The sequence below is a fragment of the Trachurus trachurus genome (assembly GCF_905171665.1).
Source record: "Trachurus trachurus genome assembly, chromosome: 18".
Lineage (NCBI taxonomy): Eukaryota > Metazoa > Chordata > Actinopteri > Carangiformes > Carangidae > Trachurus > Trachurus trachurus.
The window spans coordinates 20,698,637-20,719,529 of record NC_139909.1 but is presented as its reverse complement, the minus strand read 5'-3'; the positions used below and the strand labels follow the sequence as shown (position 1 = coordinate 20,719,529).

The window sequence follows — 20,893 nt, the reverse complement described above, 5'->3', positions numbered from 1 at the left end:
CCTTGGTTACACCTGTATTTGTTTATACTCTCTGAAAAGGTCTATACTGTATATAGCGGTGCTTAAAACAGATGATAGAATGATGGATTTAACTGAACTCCAGAGGATGTTCAGTGACTTGGATTTTTCATAGTATCTTTTGACTTTTCTCTGGGTTGTCTGGAGCTGTTCTCTTGTCTCCATGGTGTAGGCCTAAGTGTAGGCAGGAATACTAATCAACCAGTGACTGGACCTTCCAGACACAGGTGTGTTTGTACGACAAACACTTGAGGCACATTACCTGTGCTTGGGTGAGTTCCACTTTACTAATGTGAGACTCACTTTAAAGGGGGAGAATCAATGCAATCACTTTTTTTTTTTTTTTTTACATTATATGTTTTTAATTGATTTATTTCTTTGTTGAAATCAGATTACACTTTGACATTAAAGTCAGAAAATTAATAATTCCATTTTTAACAACATAAATCTGTCAAATGTCTTGACCTCCAGAGCAATCAGTAAACCAGCTAATTCTAAAGGATTCACTGACATCGTCTTGCCACTGTAATCCTTACAGGTTTGAAATGTACATTGTGAGTGTGAGATAGGGATCACAATAGATGCTCTCTTTGTCAAAATCAGTTTGAGACCCCTGTCATCTTAATCATCATTGTTGTGCAATGACACCTTTGACAAGAAGGCAATTTTGATAAATGCTTATAATTAGGGAGGGGTCTCATTTTAAGGTGGTATGTTTAAGACAACTGAATCTAACTAAAATCATGTTAAGTATTTCTTAAAAGTATAATGTGTGGGCCCGTATCAAAGACCTACTTACAGCATCCATGTGAATAATGTTCATAATGAGGATTTTAATATGATTAATGGGATCTGTGAGTGTGAAAGGAAATGAGCTCAATTCTGCAGAGAGAGGGTGAGCACACTGAAGAGGTTATTATACCACAGATGTCTGTCAGGGGAAATCTGGTATCAGATGTTGGATTAGTCAAAAGTAGCTTGCCCAAACTCTGGACTGGTCATATTCATTTATTAAAAATGTGTCCCTTCTATATGTGTTATTACTTAGCATGTATTTATTTCCTCACTTTTCTGTAGAGTTGGAGTTTTGTTTTCAGCCACCCTGGTGGGTGGAGGGGCTGCTGAGGCGTGGCTGTAGTAGAAGTCTTCACACTTCCCAGTGTCATATCACTGCTTCATCTGTTCTTCTTGTATTACTCCCAGCCACCTGTTACTGCTTTCATTTTTTCTGATTTACCCTCCCCTTCTTTTTCTAACCTCTACTTTCTTCCTTTTCAAGATCTAATGTCTTTTGTGTTCTCTTTGATGATCTCCCTTAAGTATGGTAGCCCTTAGAGTTCAATCCACTTAACTTTAAAACACATCCCAATAGACAAAACACAAACGACTGTTGTATGTGTAAAAACAGCACGTGCTGTCCATTTAGTACCTTTGCTAAATTTGCAATATGCTGTGTTTTCTGCCCAGGTGTACAAAATACTGTGTGATTTACTAAGTCTGGAGGTGAATTCCTGTGACTGTGTCTGAACTCTGAATTTGGTACCTTTGAAAAGGTGGTGCTAATCAGACATGGATTGTGCATGATGGAGGTTTTACAGAACAAACGTTTTTCTCACTCGTGATTTTTGGAATGAGTGAAGAAAAAAAAAGAAAACATATCACCTTTCTTGTGTCATTTTGGAGCTGATTTTGACCAGTCACAAGGAGCGAGTTACCTGCCATGCCAAAGTTTCCTTGAATCATTCAAGCTGCTGTAGCTGTTTCTGCTTGTTCTTTTTGTTTTATCAACTTTCTCCCATATTTCCTCTTTGCTGTAGCCCAACTATGTTTATTCGCTCCTTTCTATTAATTCCTCAATTCAATCAAATTTCTTTTTGTGTTTTGCCCAACCTCTCCATAATGGAAGCTATTGCAATGCACAAAGCTCTCATTTAAACGCAATTATTCACAGTAGGCCGACTAAACACACAAAATTGTACTATGCACACGCAATTTAGGGTATTTAATTTGGGTAAGTAGCATCAAAGTCTCAATTGTGCATTAAGCAACAGCCAGGTTCATAACTATTTTATGTTTAAGTTGTTTTTTGCATTAATTTTGATCGTTAATGAGAAAGGGCAGGGGTTCTATTTGCATGCATTATGCTTTTAGCTCTCAGGGTCACTGTACTGATTTACAACTAGTTTTCATATCAGGTCTTAATTAAAGGTTTTCCTCTCTCTCTCTCTCTCTCTCCATGTCTGCCTCCAGGATGTTCAGATAGTGAGTACAGATGAGAACCAGGTCTTCCTCGCCCTCCAGGAGTGGTACCAGTCAGATACATATAACCTGTACCAGTCGGACCCCCAGGGCGTCTACTACTCCATTATCCTGGAAAACGTTCGCAGCACCAAGCAGCCGGAGGAGAACGTACTCATTGACATCCTGGAGGTGAGATGGAATGGAAGTGTTGCAAGTTTGGATCTCATACAGTATGCAAAGAAATAATAGTTGTACATTACAAATTAACACCCGTTCCAAAGTACATTCCACATAAATTAGTTGGACCGAGTCTCTCTGAGTCCCATGCTCCCATTCTCCTCCAAATACTGTAAAAATGCACACACAACAGGGACTTGTTATGCTATGTCTTCAGCACTGTGTCTTTGTTTTTACTCCTAAAATATTTATGACCTCGACCACTGAATCTTTTGCAGCAAATATAATCATCGCTTAGTTGTGATGTCAGTCAGATAACATCTGCCTTGGAGCTGTGCACTCACCAGAGGCTGCAGCTCCATGAAGGAGCTTTGATATAAGGACTTTTTCCCCAGTTTCAGAATAAATTAAGTCGTGTAGTGTGTGTGTGTGTGTGTGTGTGTGTGTGTGTGTGTGTGTGTGTGTGTGTGTGTGTGTGTGTGTGTGTGTGTGTTTGCATTCAGTTAATATTGTTTGCTAGTTTGCCAACTAATCTAAAGGTAATGTTGCCTTTTGCAATCTGAAATTGAGAACCTTACTGCATTAAGCAAAATATGCACCTGCTCTTATAGACGAGCGATGATTTGGAGTGATGTTTAACCGGATGAGAGTTTCTTTCTGCAACGTACAGAAAGTAACTGTAGTTTGCAGGAGATGTATAATGTATGATGGTAACCTTAACCTACACATCAGTTCATCCGTGCATTCATGCAGTCTTCTAGCCTATTTGGAGAATCCAGAGATTTAGCCAGAGAAGATGGAATTATTTTATCCTGCTTCAGCACGTTCTGGATCAGTCCCCCACTCTCCTCACAGTTGGACATGGCAGAAGAGCTTCCTGGGGAAGCATCTGGGAGCCATTTCAATCCAATTTCTCAACCACCTCAACTGTCTCTTCCTGGCAGTGGAGCGGGGATTCTGCCCTGCTTCCAGTGTCTCCGATTCCTAATCTTGCCCCCAAACGCCACGGGAAGAAAACCCATCTTCCTCATTCTTTGACTCACAAATCCAAAGCTCATGATGAAAGTGTGAAACTTCATGACATCAGGCATCACACCAATCCCCCCTGTCAGTCTCCTGCTGTGTCTTACCTGTCCTTCAGAACAAGACCTGGGAGAGAAAAGAAAACCCTGTGCCATGAATACTGTCAGCTTTAGCATCCAATCTAAAAGGGAACTCTATACCTACATTGCACAACAATATCACAACTTAAAGTGATACGCCAACTTTTTTTTTTCGTGTCTTGCCTCACTTCCGAGTCCATGCAAGACACCATCCTTTCGACTGTGCGTGCACTAACAAGGGAGATAGAGCCCATATCGCTCGTAATTAGCTTAGCTCAAACGCTGGAAGTGCATAGTGTTAGCCTGCCTCCTACCGAGCCAAAATCAGCAGTCAGAAGCTGATTTAATTTTAGCTCTAAACTCTGTAAATATATCACTTTATCGACATTTCAAACATTTTTAGGCGAGAAAGTAGCCGTTTAGATCAGCAGTGTGTCGTTAATTTGTCTAAATACCAGCTGTTTACAATTTTGTTCGGACGAATTCGGTGCTACTCAAGCTAGCCGTTGTGACCAACGCACTTCCGGTTACTTTCACAAAATAAAACACCCGTTGCCCTTTACATACAGAAAACCATGACGATAGAATTTGTGCTTTTACTTTGAAATAGGAAGCTAACCTACCCTCGATGTAGCTAGCTTGAACCAAAATAAACTGTCTTTGCTTGAATCCTCTGTTTTGACCGATCTCATCCTGTTACCGGCATTTGACCGCTCAAGATGCCTTACCGGAGAGTTTTGTCAGCTCTGAGACGAAGATCGGTCCGTTTAGAGTTGCTGAAGAGTGTCTCTGATGACTTTAGGTGGAGGCAGGCTAACATTACCGATACACTTAGTGTTTGAGCTAAGCTAATTACGGGCGATACGGGCTCTATCTCCCTTGTTACTGCACGCAGAGTCGAAAGGATGGTGTCTATCTGCTTGTCATGGACTCGGGAGTGAGGCAACACATGAAAAAAAAATGTTGGCGTATCCCTTTAACTTCCACTCCAGACACCATCTTTCCAACCTCTGATCCTGCCATACTAACACAGCTGCTACCATCCCATAGACATGGAAGGAGCATAGTTACCATTTTAGCCGGAAAAGTCAGTGTGACAGGGAAGATTTAGTGGTGGCAGGAGGAGACGAGCCAGGAGAGGCTGGGGATTATGAGTGAGAACGGCAGCATCAGTCGGTGATCAGTGGCTGACACTCAGCTTTATATCCTACTCACACTTACTACTGTTTCTTCCCTTCTTCTCCTTCTGTGTCAAGCTTTTCTTCATCATTGTGTCACCTGAACATGTAGGCTAAGTATCCCAATAAATGCTCTCAACATGAAAACAATAGATGAGGAAAATGGAAAGAGCAACTCCAGGAGGAAAGAATGGACCATACAGCAAAGATCATTACTGCAGAGCACATTTCTCTCTCCTCCTACATCATACGCGCATGCACATGTTGGAGATAGAAAAACCAACAACATACAGGAGCTGGATAAAGGCCGGAGGCGAGGGCTGAAGTGATTAATTGAGTGATTTGAATAATTCAATTACAAAAAATCGATCTAAGCTGTATTTTTGCATCATTTCACTCACATTATTCAACATGGTCTGCATGTGTTTTACATGGGCCTTTATTATTGACTCAGAGTTGGTCTTGTTGTACTCGTGCACTCCTTTTCTCATACACACACAACTCTCTCTCTCTCACTCACTCACTCACTCACTCACTCACTCACTCACTCACTCACTCACTCACGCACACACACACCCTTGCTCCCCAGTGATGGCATCACTTAGGCCTAATAGACATTAAAGTATCAGGTGGTTAGTAAGATTAGAGATTGGAGTCTAAAATGAACAAATATTATACAGATATGATATTTATTTGGCATATCTGTACATCACAAAAATGAATTGTTCATTTTCACAGACATGTTTTTTTTTGTCCTTTTCTCATTTTTACTATTGTGATTTAATGAGACAAAAGACCAAATAATCAATAGAATAATTGATTATGAAAATATTCGACAGCTGCAGAAACTGAGGAGAAATGATTAAATGCTGAAAAGAGACTTAAAGAAGAGACATCGTATGTCCAGGAAGAATAGAAGCACACTTACAGTATGTGCTTTGATTTGAACAGTTACCTTTTTCCACTCTGTAAACATCAGTGTTATGAAATATGCAGCAGTTGGAGCGTGGGGAGTCTGTGGTTGGAGACATGTCTGACATGCTGCCTAGCTCTGGTTAAATGTCTCTCCGTGTTGTCTTCATCATCTTCTGTCTGTTAAATGTTTCAACTTCAAAGACTGCAGCCAGTAATGGCACAGCCACACAAACCATGCAGTGTGTATTGATTTCAGAGGATTAAGCTTTTACAGCGCTGCACTTTCTGTGTCAGTGGTTTGCTCTGAGCCTCCGAGTAAAGGCGTCGCTCTGTCATGGGTAATCAGGTTTCAACCATGACTGGAAATTCAAAGGACACATTCTCATACATTGTGGTTAAAGGGATAGTTCAATATTTTGGCAAATTGGCCCATTGCCCTAATCCCTATAGTCATAGCAGTAGGTTCGTACCTTTATTTGTCGGTGCAAGCTATTTTTAGAACGGCGGAGCAGAGCCACAAGCTGCTCAGAGCTACGCTACGGAGGCTAATGGGATTTCTTGGTTTCCCTCATCAAACTCATCAAATACACAATCCAACAACTCCAAAACGCTCTGGTGGACAAGTTGTGACCTGCACATTCACCACACTATGAGATAATAATAGAAAGTTACGAGATTGAGTTGTTTTCGAGGTAAATACAGAGACTGCTTGATGAAAAACTGTCCCTGAAGGCAACGTGCATCAGTGGTTTTGCATGAATTTACCTCATTTAACCCTCAGCTGTTCTAACTCCACCTCACTCCTCAGGTACGTGGAATCAAGGGTGTCTTCCTGGCCAATCAGAAGATTGATGGCAAAGTGATGACGCTCATCACCTATAACAAAGGAAGAAACTGGGAACCTTTGGCCCCACCTACAACTGACATGAATGGAAAGCCAGTTAGCTGCAAAGCAGTAAGTTGTGACTCCCATTTAGTGGTTGATTTTATTTATGCTAAGTGTGTTACTGCATTATAGTTATAATATGATTCAACTGTATCGACCCATGCTGACCAAAATAGTACTGTGATGCAATGATGATGATGTGTGTGATGCCTTTTCCATCCGTCTTGTTGAAGTTGTTACTGCAAGGCAACACAGCAAGGGGCAATGAGTCATCTGCAGTCTGATAGCCATACATCACACCACATGGGGAGATGTGTGGGTTAAGCTTAGGGACCTTCTCTTCCTCTTAGCTTCAACTCACAATAATTTCACATGTAGTGACACACTGGAAATGTGTTTTTTTTACTTTGGAATTACACATCATTACCAACCCATTCATGAAACCTACGCTAGATTTACATGTTAAATCCCACCATAGTAGCCTATCAAACTTGTCTTGTTTTTATTCATATTTAAAGCTGAAATGATAAATGATATGAACATGAAAGGCGAATGTGAAATTTAAGTTGGAATAGGATTCCAACTGAAGTTCATACCACAGATGTATTTACTAGCCACAAAAATACTAAGAGGTGACCAGCATGTCTCCACACCATGCTACCAACCAGTCAGTGCAATGTGTTGGCTGACACATGGGATAAGTGTATCAGCTCTGTACACCTATATAGAATATTTTTGGTCTGTCTCCTGCAGCCAGACTGTCACCTCCACCTGCACCTGCGCTGGGCTGACAACCCCTACGTCTCTGGGACTGTCCACACCAAAGACTCTGCCCCAGGTCTCATCATGGGTGCTGGTGAGTCCCCAAAGCAATGCATGTTGAGTGTGGGGTGATGCACACGGTTCAGGCTACAAGAATGCAGAGAAAGGTTTCAGGAAACAGGTCATGTTTGGTATCGACAGGAGATTGAACGCTGTGTTTCATAATCCTATAAAACGAAGCCGCAGGCAGCATTATTGTGTGGTCAGTAACTATTAATATGTCAGATGGTTTATATCTATACAGTTCACAGTAAATGAGCAAAACTACACCAACTTGTTGCCACAACAGTGGAAGAACATTAAAGGGATACACCAACATTTTTTTTTCGCGTCTCGCCTCACTCCCGAGTCCATGACAAGCAGATAGACACCATCCTTTCGACTGTGCGTGCAGTAACAAGGGAGATAGAGCCTGTATCGCCTGTAATTAGCTTAGCTCAAACGCTGGAAGTGTACAGGTAGTGTTAGCCTGCCTCCTACCCAAGCCGAAATCAGCAGTCAGAAGCTGATTTCATTTTAGCTCTAAACTCTGTAAATATATCACTTTATCGACATTTCAAACATTTTTAGGCGAGAAAGTAGCCGTTTAGATCAGCAGTGTGTCGTTAATTTGTCTAAATACCAGCTGTTTACAATTTTGTTTGGACGAATTCGGCGCTACTCGAGCTAGCTGTTGTGACCAACGCACTTCCGGTTACTTTCACAAAATAAAACACCCGTTGCCCTTTACATACAGAAAACCATGACGATAGAATTTGTGCTTTTACTTTGAAATAGGAAGCTAACCTACCCTCGATGTAGCTAGCTTGAACCAAAATAAACCGTCTTTGCTTGAACCCTCCGTTTTGACCGATCTCGTCCTGTTACCGGCATTTGACCGCTCAAGATGCCTTACCGGAGTGTTTTGTCAGCTCTGAGATGAAGATCGGTCCGTTTAGAGTTGCTGAAGAGTGTCTCTGATGACTTTAGGTGGAGGCAGGCTAACACTACCGATACACTTCCAGCGTTTGAGCTAAGCTAATTACGGGCGATACGGGCTCTCCCTTGTTACTGCACGCACAGTCGAAAGGATGGTGTCTATCTGCTTGTCATGGACTCGGGAGTGAGGCAAGACAGGAAAAAAAAAAAAGTTGTGTATGTATATTATGCGGTTGGCGCACATACATACACACACAAACAAACATTTACATATACACACACCTGAATGAATTCTGACTAATATGGAAAAGAGGCATTCAATAAGGACGTCCATTATCCTCAGCACAGGTTGTTCTTTTCATTGACTTGCAGCTTTTATTAGATCATGAAGCATGAAAGCATGAAGCATCAAGTTAGAGCCACTTCACCATACAATTAGTATATACCGGTATGCCATAACACATTACAGAGAATATAAACAGAAGGAGCTACCTGTGAGTGTGTCCTTGTCTTTGAGTCTGATGTTCACTCATACTGTACCCTGCATCTTTCTTTCAGGTAATCTTGGCTCCAAGCTAGTAGAGTATAAAGAAGAGATGTACATCACTTCAGACTGTGGGAAGACATGGAGACAGGTAGCTACATCATGTCCTCCCTTGTGTAGTTTTTCCCCCCTCCCTGCACTCTGTCCTGTTCCCATCATTTCCCCCCTCTTAGACTTTACAGCACTTCCCTCAGTTTCTCAGTTGGAGAACATATTAACTCTAACTGAATAGATGACCAGTTTTCTTCCACTCCCAAGCTGTGCAACCAAAGGCATGAGTAACATCATTTGACTCAATTTGTCCCCTTCACCTTTGTGTCTTGTTTGAAGGTTTTTGAGGAGGAGCATCATATCCTTTACCTGGACCATGGCGGGGTTATCGTTGCCATCAAGGATACTTCCATTCCCCTCAAGATACTTAAGTAAGATCACACTTATGTTGCCATAGGACTCATTTCTGCTGTAAGACGTCCTTTACAGAATGAGAATATTATTATAACCAGACATAACCATATTGTTTTAAAAGTTGTTGGTCTGTACATGCCTCAATCTCATATCACCACCACAATACTTCTTCAAATTTAGTACAATTTCTCCCTTTCTCTTTTCCTTTTTTTTATGTATTTATTTATTTTCTTTCCTTGGTTTGCTCCTTATCACAATTTATCTCAATCTATTTACTTGCTTACTGTTTTGCTGTGTCATGTCTTTCCTGTCTTGTGCTATGTCATATCTTTATGTTTGCTTAATGTTTGTCACTGGTATCGCACAATAATGAAAAAATGAAAAAATAAAAGTATTGATTAACTAAAAAAAATAATAATAATAATCTATAATATCGGAAAATGGGTTTTATATTAACTCTGGATGCAGAGTTATCCTCTGAAACTGGTCATACAACTGCAAGGTGGTAATTCCAGTTGTTAAATCTGATCAGTGTCATCCATAGCTTTGATATAACAGCTTTTATGTTATATCAAAGCTCAGTTAAATTATTTATTCTGGAGTTGATGAAGCCTTTGGTTCAGTCTCTTTATCAATAAGAGGTTACTGACAAAATGTCAAGACCACTAAAACCAAGATGAAACACACAAGTTATAATTCAACAACATTATGAAATACTGATGTATTCAACACACAGCCAGTTTATACAAGGACAGGAGGTTCCTTGAGTCACCCAATGTCCACTGTAGCCTTCAGAATCATTTTAGATCAAGCCCTCTCTCTCACAGCTCTTGCAGACTGTTTCAAGCTCAGCACGATGTTATCTCGTCGACCTTAATAAATGAGAATGAAATAATGAGAAACCACAGATAAGGGAGTACTCAGAAAAACATTTATCACAGTCCTACATCAATGACCTTTGAGACGGGTCCTCATCTGTCTCTGGAGTGTTGTTCTTCACATTTTCCCCTCCCTCGTGTCTCAACTGAATCAATAACTACAGAGGCTCCTGCAACAGTGTGGAAAACACGTCTGTGGCAAAGAGCCACAGAGCTGTGGAAGCACAAGTGAGTGTTAAAGGGGTGACTTCTTAAAAGTGAAAGAGAATTTTTTTTTACGACAACAGTGCAGAACATGACCAAAATGCATTACCTCATCAGGTTCCCAGAAGCTTCCAACCCTCTGCCTTTGTTTCCTCTGCTGCTCCATAATAGAGAACAGTGTGAACACAACACATTTGGGCAGTGAAGAGGGGAAAGCCAAGACTAATACTGGAACAGAAATGTTACTACAGTATTTTGAACACTGATTCATTACATGTCCAGTACTGTACATACTCTGTGGAAAGCCTGCTCTAATTAACCAGCTCACTATTGTTAAACTGCAACTTTATTGTTACACTAACAACTCTGTTAAAGATCATTTAGAAGGTTAGTCATGGAGTAGTTTAGTAGTTTTACCACAACAAAAGTGGGAACTGGCCTCGACCTGGCACCATGAGGGGTCCCAAAGAATAGTGTGGCACTTTTTTTTTATGCTAAAGTGATTATATGGAGGGTTGTGTGGGGAATAAAGGAATATGCAACCCTAACCCTAGCACACATCATGATGGTAATCAGGGACTTAAACCTTTTCACCAGACCATATTTTAAAGAGGAGCCCTATATATAATTGTAGTTTGAAGAACTACATTGTTGTAGCTAATTTACTATTTATTAATTCAGATGTTGAGTTGATTCTCAGGATAAATAATAGTAAATAAAGTTATGGGAGCAATGCCCACTCTCAATGCATCACATTTATTTCCTGTAAGAAATGAAAATTAAAGATTGAAAAATAAAATGCAGTTAGGACCAGGAGACCTCTCTGTGACATACATACACATTTAAACTGTCTCATCATGTACTGACCACTTCTTCTGCTATACTGGCCTCAGCTACTTATGCCAGTCTGATGTGAGGCTTAGTGCAGCTTCCACTGATAAAGCAGAGTTTAGCAGGAATAACATCAGTCATTCAAAACACATCCACTCATGATAAATTATGACAGAATCATACAGGCAAGTGACACAGTAAGTTTCCAAATGGATAGTTATGGAACTTTTGATTGAAGGGGAGCAAATATGTTTGTCTTTTCAAACACTTAGTGCCACATGAACCTGTTGGCAGATGGTATCTCAGAATTACTAGAACACAGTGCATAGAGAGGTCCCTTTATGAGAGAGTGATTTAAAAAAAGAACTCTTGAAGAATTCAAGTGAATCCAATGAAATCCAAACTAAATTTCAAAAGTTATTGAGAAATGATCATTTTAATTCTAAATTCCAAGTTTTTGCTATGAGATAACAATTTAAGCCTCAAAACGTGTTTTAATGTAATATGCTCAGATTGTTTTGAATGAAATGATTTCATATTTTCATTATGAAAGGCTGAGATATGAGCTACTGCTGTAACATGGTGGTTAGACAGCATTGTGTTCGGTACATTGATCAGTAAGTCCAATTTTAGGGTTCTGCCTTCACTGAATGTGAATCTGTTTCAATTCTGGTGTGTGACAGAGAGCATAATTATACATTTGGCCCACTAATCTATGTGATTACAGGGTTATTCCATTAATTAGTAACTCCTCAGGTATTAACTGAAGGAGATTATATATCAGAACTACAGATGACTGATGATATACAATGCAAACGGGTGATTTAATGCATTGCTTTAAGGTAACTTATCAGTTCAGGCCCTGATAACAGAGTGTTACTGATCCATTCAGTGATGGTGTTTGAATCATCAGCATGACAGACACTGGATGCTTCAGTATAAAGAGGAAGGGCAGAGCTGCTAACATTTGCCTACAGTAATTAGTGGCAGGCAGTTAGCTAGAGACAAAAGCTAACCATCACAGATTATAACAGAGCAGCAAAACACAATATCGAATCCATTCTCACAATTCTTTTAGCAAACAGACAAATCCCTGTGATAATTAAGACAGCAATGAGGAATTTGATCAATGTCTCTGTTTCTCATTTCGAACACCTCCTCTCTGTCCACAGGTTCAGTATTGATGAAGGACGGACGTGGACCGTTCACAACTTCACCAGCACCTCTGTGTTTGTCGATGGACTCCTCAGCGAGCCTGGAGACGAGACCCTGGTCATGACGTGAGTTGAAACCGAAAAGCTCTGTAGCAGAAATGAAACCCATGGTACCATCGCCTCCTGTGGTTGAACCCTGACACTGTATGCTTTAGTTCTCATGAGTTGTGTTATGCACACCTCATTAAACAAACCCCTTATCATTTTTCCGGAGCACAGCACAGCACTAAAGGACTTACTGCTTATTTTCTGTAAAGCCATCCCCTCTTCTCAGCTCCTGAAGGTTTGATAACCATTACTGTATAGCAGAGCCTGACGGGAGATGAAGCCTTGTCTCGCTTTTCTCTTCATTGACTTTACAGTTGTGCTCAGCATTTGCGTATTTCTGTCTCATATTGTTTAAAGTGTTGAAACTCAGACATTAGGCTATTAGATTGACTACGTATCAGATCATTATTCTGATAATAAAGAGGTTCAAAATGTGTTTTTAACCCGACTAGTGGGTCAGATGAAAGGACAGCGAGGTTTTGATCTCTGGTTTATCAGGAGCCTCACTGGACTGTGGTAGTAGAACTGGAGTGTTCTTGTTATTGTTATCTTGAATGTAATCAGATGTGTTGAGTTTTATAGTCTACTTCTGCCGGAGCACAACCTCATTCTTGTCAGTTTTTTTTGTAATGAAAACAAAAAGACAAATTAAGAAACCTGAGTATCAGCACATCTGGGTTACCAGAAGCCTCAGACCCTGACTTAAGAGAGGCTTCAGGAGTTCACATCTTTTAAGCCTCCGTCTCCCCCCCTCTCTTTTCCCCCCAATCACTCGATCAGTAAGTTATCTGGAGTGAGACTCACATTATCTCAGACTCCAGGCCTCGGCCCAGAGATAAGACTTCGCTTCCCACTGTAATTCCCTGTGAAGGGCAAAGAGGTGGTCGCCCTAATACACACATAGACAGACGCTCTGACGCATTCACACACTCGGGTGTGCACACACACATCCATGAACCAATTTTGTATGACCAGAATGATAAAATGTCCAAAGTTATTGAACAACAACAGGTTCATGTATTGTTGGCCATAATAATGGGCACCACTTGTAATTTGTTAATTACCAAATACATTAGGGGGAATTAAAGCTTCAGTTGGTAACAATTATTCAGTCATATTTGCTGGAATTGTCACTATATTCTGATAGTCGGACATTAAATGAGTAATTTAGGACAAAATCCAACTCCTCTGGCTCCACCTACAGCCTGTAATTGTATTTGCCGAAATCCACCGCGACCGAAGATTCTCCACCAGTCAGGTAGAGGGGAGGAGCAGCCAATCGCAGCTCGTACACATCGTATCCTTGGTATCCTTGGTATCCAAAGTTCCACCATGCTATGGGGCTACTTTTCTACTACTGATACTGAAGGCATTGAGACTGAGTATCATCAATATCAGAAGATTATGAAGGTGTTTTAGAACGAAATGAAAACTAGATTTGGGGCTAAAGTTTTCCTCTGTGAGTATGGCAATGAGCCAACACTCACATCCAGCAACACAAAAGAATGGCTGGAAAGCAAAAGACGGATTGTTTTCAAGCGACCACTGAATCCTGACCTAAATCCCATTGTCAAACTTCTGAGAGAGCTAAATCATTCATTACAAAAAGGACTTCTGAAAACCCTGAGGAGCTTTTCAGAGGCTGTAATTGTTGCAAAAGGTTTTAGCATAGCATACAGTTTGTGTTATTATTTCACTGTTACTTTGAAATTGAGGGTTGATACATTTTGACAATGATTGTCTGAGACTTTAACGTTTCTCAAATGAATACGTACATCAAAGATAAATCTCAAATCTATCATGTTTGTCTGGCTCACAAGAGCAGTGCTTGGAAATGTACCTGTGGCACAGTTCCCACCACAGAGGGTTTCCCCCAGCAGAGAGCACAGTTTTTTTTTCTTTTAAATTCAACAATGGTGGAGCTTGGGTCCAGCATCCATCACTCCACCAATCAGGTAAACCCAGACCAATCTGTCCCCAAAATGAACATCAGTGTGCATCAAGCAAGACTTATCCACGGCATTGATACTATGCTCGTTCTCAGGTCCGTTGTATAGGGGAGAAAGGTGATGATAATTCTAGGGGCCCAGCACCCAGTAGGGCCCACAAAAAACCCCAATAGTCTAAACTTTGTATGACTGATTTATTCTGCATAAGACCCTGACTAATGATTCATAGTAATGCTGCATTAGCATCAAAACAAAGTAGGCTAAATAAAAAAACGATAATACATACATAATCTAAGAAAAAAAAAGTGGAAAAGTCAGGGGAGAGGGGCCCACTTTAGTATTCTTTCAGGGGGCCCAGAATTCCTAGCAACGGCCCTGCTCATTCTTCCTATATGTAATTTCCACTGGCACAGCGATGTGTGCACATACCTATGCCCAACTCAATATGGCGCCTCAACCCAAGTAGACAGAGGCCGACAATCATTCTGTTATTTAGATGACAGGTCAGGATCACTCCGGACTTTTACTCATGAGTGTTACTATTCCTTCAGAAAAACCTCAGCACATATCTGCTTGGGTAGAAACTACTCAGCATCAGTGGCATAGCTTCACTCTGTGGCCATCATTTATGTTTTTGGTCATATGCCCTGTAATGCACAAGGAGGGTCCATAGAGCCCTAGGATCCTAAAGGAAGTTTGGTCCAAAGGGAAAATATTACTTTTTAAATATACATATGTAGAATTCTGATGGAGACAGAGCCTCATATGAAAATGAGCAACAACAAAGGTATGGACAAGAAAATGGACTAACAGTCAAGACATCCATCACTTCCCTCAAACAATTATTTGCTGTCCATCAAGGTGAACACAGAATGGCACTATGTTGTTTGTGTTACTGACATTTATTGTATCTGTCTGGCATAGAGCTGGGGTGGAATGTGTCAAACATCTTTTTAAAAATGGTATTTTGATGTCTGCTGCTCAGCTGGAAAAGGACTATGGAATCTCCTCCAAGACTAATTACTTTAGATATTTCCAGATTCGAGACTTTGTGAAAAAGACATTCAGCCCCTCCCTCGAGCTTCCACAAAGCAGATGGATAGACGAGCTGATGGACACAGATCCGACTGCTAAAGGGACAGTCTCCACGCTATATGCGGATATTCAGAAGGTGGCTTCCCCTTCCCTGGACGGTGTAAAAAGGAAATGGGAGGAAGAATTGGGGCTGGACATATCGGAGGTTGACTGGGGAGGGGCAGTGGAACTAGTACACTCTTCCTCTGTATGTGTGAGACACGGATTGATACAGTTCAAGGTGTTACTCAGACTCCACTTGTCAAGGGACAAATTGGCAAGAATGTACCAGGGGGCCGATCCGACTTGCCCTAGATGTAAACAGGTGCCAGCCAACTTATGCCACATGTTCTGGTCTTGTTCCAGGCTGAAAGAGTTCTGGGCCAAAATTTTTAGAACGTTCTCATTCATTTGTAACAAAGATATAGAGCCAGTGCCTCTGACAGCCATCTTTGGTGTGGCACCGAGGGAAACTCAACTAACAGTCTCTCAGAGGAAGGCAATAGCATTCACCTCACTGTTGGCTAGGAGACTGATCCTATTTAACTGGATAAAGGCAACACCGCCATCCCATAAACGACGGGTGGAAGAGGTGATGGCACACCTCAAATTAGAACATCTTAGATTTACTATACAGGGCAACACCAATAAATTCTCCAAGGTCTGGCAGCCTTTTATTTCCTATTTTGAAAATGAGTTCTCCAACATAACCGGCAGCTTTTTACCCCCCCCCCCTCCCCCTCTTTTTTTTTTCTTTTTTTTTCCTTTAATCTTCTAATCCGTTTGTATAATAACTTTCATCCAAGACTGTCTGTCTGTCTGTCTGGGTATGTCTGGTTTCAGTATGGTATGTCGTGTTATTGTTTCGTAGTTTAGTCTTACATTGTGCTGTAGGACTTGAGTTTGTGTTTTTCTGTATGAATGATGTACTTTTTGAAAACTCAATAAAAACACTTTTATTATTATTTTATTATTATTGTATCCGTCTGCCTCCATTGTTCTCTGATAACATGGATATGTTGGATAGTACTCACACCTGTGTTTCATTGTAAAACAGTGCCATCTAGTGGAGAGAAGGGGGACATGTAGCGCTGAGAGCCATTGTTTATGCTCCCAGTGGGGTTAACAGGCTATATTGGGGGGGGGTGAACAAGACAATATTGAAAAACAGAAGATTTCTTTGGTTCGGAATTCAAAATCCAGGTCATAACAGGTTGTTCCCACATCACACCAACTCATGTGATATTGCTTTATTAACAGTTGACAAAACACCAGTGAAGTGAAGTGATAGCCGTAGTCCCAGCGTTGTCTTTCTCAGTCAACACTTAGGAATACCTCTAGTTTAAATTATTTAATCAGAACAAACTGTCATCATTGTACCATGTCAATCATACAATACTGGCTGTTTGAGGTGAAGGAGCACAAACACTGCCCAGTGTCTATATTGGATTCACTGCCTGACAACATAGTTTACATGCTTCTTTTGTGTGTTTGTGTGTGTTTTACAGTGTGTTTGGCCACATCAGCTACAGGTCAGATTGGGAACTGGTCAAAGTGGACTTCAGGCAGTCTTTTCCCCATCAGTGTACTGAGTCTGATTATGACTTGTGGCAGCTTACAGACCTTCAGGTAATGTAGAAACCGCACATCACATATACATACACACACACATACCTGCTTATATCTGAAAATAAATTCTCACATCTCTACTCTCAGGGAGAGAAGTGTATTATGGGCCAAGAGCGGAGTTTCAGGAAAAGAAAGGAAACGGCGTTCTGCATCAAAGGAAAGAGCTACACCTCAGCCCTCACCATCAAACCCTGTCAATGCACAGAGAAGGATTTCACTTGGTGAGACCTAAAGAATTACAGAAAAGCTTGGCACTTTCAGAACTTCTTTGAAGCCAGTAGTTATATGCAAAACAAAGGCTGTAAAATTGTTAAATGCTTACTGAAAACAACAAACCACACTCAAATTATTCTTGCTCTTATTATGTTTGTGCCATTAAGTAAATAAGTAGATTGATTTAAATAAGTAGATTTTTTTTTTTTAAATCTACCATGTCTGTTGTTTAGTTCTAAAGAGTTTGCTTTTTTACTATTATTATATTGTCTGTGTGTTTAGTGACTATGGTTTCGAGCGATCGCGCGCAGAGGGTGATCGCTGCCTCGCGGACTTCTGGCATGATCCAGACTCACCACCAGAAGACTGCCATCTGAGACAAACTTACGAGTCCACCACTGGGTCCGTACATGTCCACACACACACACACACATTTTATGGGAACACCTTATAATATAAAGTGCTTAATAGAAAAAATAAACCCATATATAAAAATAGACAGAGAATATACAAAAGCATGTACAACATTCAAGCTCGGCAGCTGAAAGAAATGACGTGATATTAGAAATTATACTCACTGCAAAAACTCAAAATCTTACCAAGAATATTTGTCTTATTTCTAGTCAAAATGTCATTTCTAGTCAAAACAAATCTCATTATACCTAAAATAAGACTCATCACATTAAAAGTAGCTTGTTTTTAGATACTTTTTAATTCATTCAGATTTTCACTTGAAATAATCTGATAGTGGGGCAAGTTTTTCATTCTTATTACAAGCACAAAAAACTTGCTTTCACTGTCAGATTTTTCTACTTATTTCAAGTAAAAATTTGTTTAAAACAAGTGAAAATGATCTAAAGTAGATTTTTAGGTCATGAGTCTTATTTTAAGTGGAAAGAGATTAGTTCTGACCAGAAATGAGACATTTTGACAAGAAATAAGACAGATGGAAAGATTTTGAATTTTTGCAGTGCTGATCTTGTAAAAACAAGACGGAACCATGTTGGACTCGATTCTCAAATCTTAGGTTAGCATCAGATATTACCTTTGGATTCCTGACAGATAACTATAATGTATGATTTGCAGTGAGATGAACCTTGTAAGTTTCTGTTCAAGATTGTTGTAAAGACTCACCAAACAGCCTCCTACTCTGACAACATCACTGTTCTCTTCTGTCCTCTAGCTACAGGAAGGTAGTGTCTAACGCGTGTGAAGGAGGGCTAAACAAGCAGCAGAGCGCTAAACAGCACAGCTGCCCTCTGTTGCCCCCTAGAGGACTGAGAGTCGGCATCAAAGGGCAGATGTTGGCTGTGGGCCCCGGTGATGACATCACATTTATTGTCCACCAGGAACAGGTAGGATGGAAGGTATAATTCTCTTGTTGGTTCATCCTCCTTTCTTTATTCAGTTTGAATGTGCTGGACATCGTTCTTTTGTCTCACCAGGGGGACACCAGCAGCACCAGGTACCAGGTGGACCTCGGTGACGGGGTACGGGCCATTTACCAGAATCTGACTGTGACGGATGAACCCATCCAGCATCGCTATGAAAACCCAGGAGTTTACAAGGTCACGGTGAAGGCAGAGAACATGGCAGGACATGATGAGGCCACCATGTACATCCAGGTCACAGGTCAGCTTCCCACATAACAACATAACATAACACGTTGACGGCCTCTGGGATTTTATCCTTTTTGGAGATACTGAAGCTTTTATTTCCAAGCAACTCACACAACTCCAAAATTAAACAACATTTCAGGCGTGCTCCTCAAACGAGATAACTTTTCACTTTCCAGAAACAATTTTTTATATCTGACTTTTGAAATGTTATCATACAAGGAAAGTCTACAGTATAATGTCTGGGGATGGAAGTGGAGATTTTCTTCTATTCGTCTCTCACTTTGACAAAATTTCTTTGTACAGCTTTAAAAGTTAATGCACTATTTTGTGTTGTAAGAGATGAAACCGATAAGGAAGACTGCAGCGGACACTGAATCATATTTTATTGAAGCATTTCAACCATTCTGAATTAGTCCTACACACCTCCATGAATCATCTTTTCTTCTCTTACAGCTCCTCTACAAGAAGTTCACCTAGAGGTGGTTCCCATCGCTGGGAGAAACAATGAGGTCAATCTGACGGCCATTGTTCTTCCCACAGAGGCAAACCTGACGGTCCTGTACTGGTGGATAGGAGACAGTCTGCAGGTAACTTCACCTTCATTCATTCATACATTTAGTAGCATTAGAATTTCATACTGTGTTTTTGAATGTCTTACTCCTCTGAAGCTGCATAATTGATAATAATAGTGTACATACCATTGACATAATGTTGTACAATACAAATTGTATGGAAAACATAAGTACAATAAGTATACTTCTATAATAAGTATATTGCTTTACTGCTTACAAATAACACAATAACCTTCCATTCCTTTTTATTATTATTATTTTTCAGCAAAATAAGTAGATTATTCTAGATAAGAGTAACTTATGCCCAATGAAGATCTTATATAAATGTAATCCATTGTTATTATTATTCTTTATTTTTATGATGCTGACTGTGATCAGGGCTTGACATTTTAAGCGCTACTTTGTTGTTTTTTTGATAAGGAAGCTTGAAAACTTGATAGAACTAACATCCATCTGTTCCTCTCATGCAGCCCACACTGACTCTAGAAAACAGTCTTCTGACTCGCTTCCCTGAGACGGGAGAGATAACAGTCACCGTCCAGGCTTCCAATGGCAGATCCATGGTGCAGGACACGAGCACTGTCCGGGTCTACGGTAACACATTGAAATGTTATTCAAGCTTGTGGTAGAGGAATTGACTATGAAACACAGAAAACAGAGCTCTTCTGAAGTTACTGAATTATGCACTGTCCTACAGCAGATTTTTCCAGAGCTTTCAAATGTCATTCATGGTCTTCCCTGGGGTTTCATTCATTTGTGAAATTTGCAGTTTGGAGTTAAGAGATCTATGGTCTATCTCTCATTCAGATACAACTGTTGACTGTTACCTTAAAGGGATACACCAACATTTTTTTTTCCGTGTCTTGCCTCACTCTCGAGTCCATGACAAGCAGATAGACACCATCCTTTCGACTGTGTGTGCAGTAACAAGGGAGATACGGGCAGAGCTGGCGCACCGCTAATTAGCTTAGCTCAAACGCTGGAAGTGCATAGGTAGTGTTAGCCTGCCTCCTACCCGAGCAGAAATCAGCAGTCAGAAGCTGATTTCATTTTAGCTCTAAACTCTGTAAATATATCACTTTATCAACATTTCAAACATTTTTAGGCGAGAAAGTAGCCGTTTAGATCAGCAGTGTGTCATTAATTTGTCTAAATACCAAGTGTTTACAATTTTGTTTGGACGAATTCGGCGCTACTCAAGCTAGCCGTTGTGACCAACGCACTTCCAGTTACTTTCACAAAATAAGACACCCGGAGAGAGAGAGTAGTTTATGTAGGCTATCTGTATTTGTAAATGAACACATGTTTGTCCAAATTGAATCTTCGTATATGTTCAACACGACACATCACACATCTCTGTACATCTGTGTTTCTACACCTCTACATTACTAGATCAATACATTCTGCATGTGTTATATATTTAAACCTGCAACGTTTTTGACATCCATTAATAAG

General features: G+C 40.4%; 1 protein-coding gene across 1 annotated transcript in view; it reads left to right on the top strand.

Moving 5' to 3' along the window:
* Positions 1-20,893, top strand: part of sorcs2 (sortilin-related VPS10 domain containing receptor 2) — a gene marked incomplete at both ends in the record, with an annotated part of 304,429 nt that overhangs the window by 279,533 nt on the left and 4,003 nt on the right. The window contains 13 exons of the mRNA XM_083992479.1: positions 2,269-2,448; positions 6,441-6,587; positions 7,272-7,374; positions 8,817-8,893; positions 9,133-9,224; positions 12,293-12,400; positions 16,914-17,034; positions 17,122-17,255; positions 17,530-17,649; positions 18,431-18,602; positions 18,693-18,879; positions 19,320-19,453; positions 19,909-20,032. Of these exons, the coding sequence (XP_083848605.1) occupies positions 2,269-2,448; positions 6,441-6,587; positions 7,272-7,374; positions 8,817-8,893; positions 9,133-9,224; positions 12,293-12,400; positions 16,914-17,034; positions 17,122-17,255; positions 17,530-17,649; positions 18,431-18,602; positions 18,693-18,879; positions 19,320-19,453; positions 19,909-20,032 (1,699 nt within the window). The remainder of the gene's footprint in view (positions 1-2,268; positions 2,449-6,440; positions 6,588-7,271; positions 7,375-8,816; positions 8,894-9,132; positions 9,225-12,292; positions 12,401-16,913; positions 17,035-17,121; positions 17,256-17,529; positions 17,650-18,430; positions 18,603-18,692; positions 18,880-19,319; positions 19,454-19,908; positions 20,033-20,893) is intronic.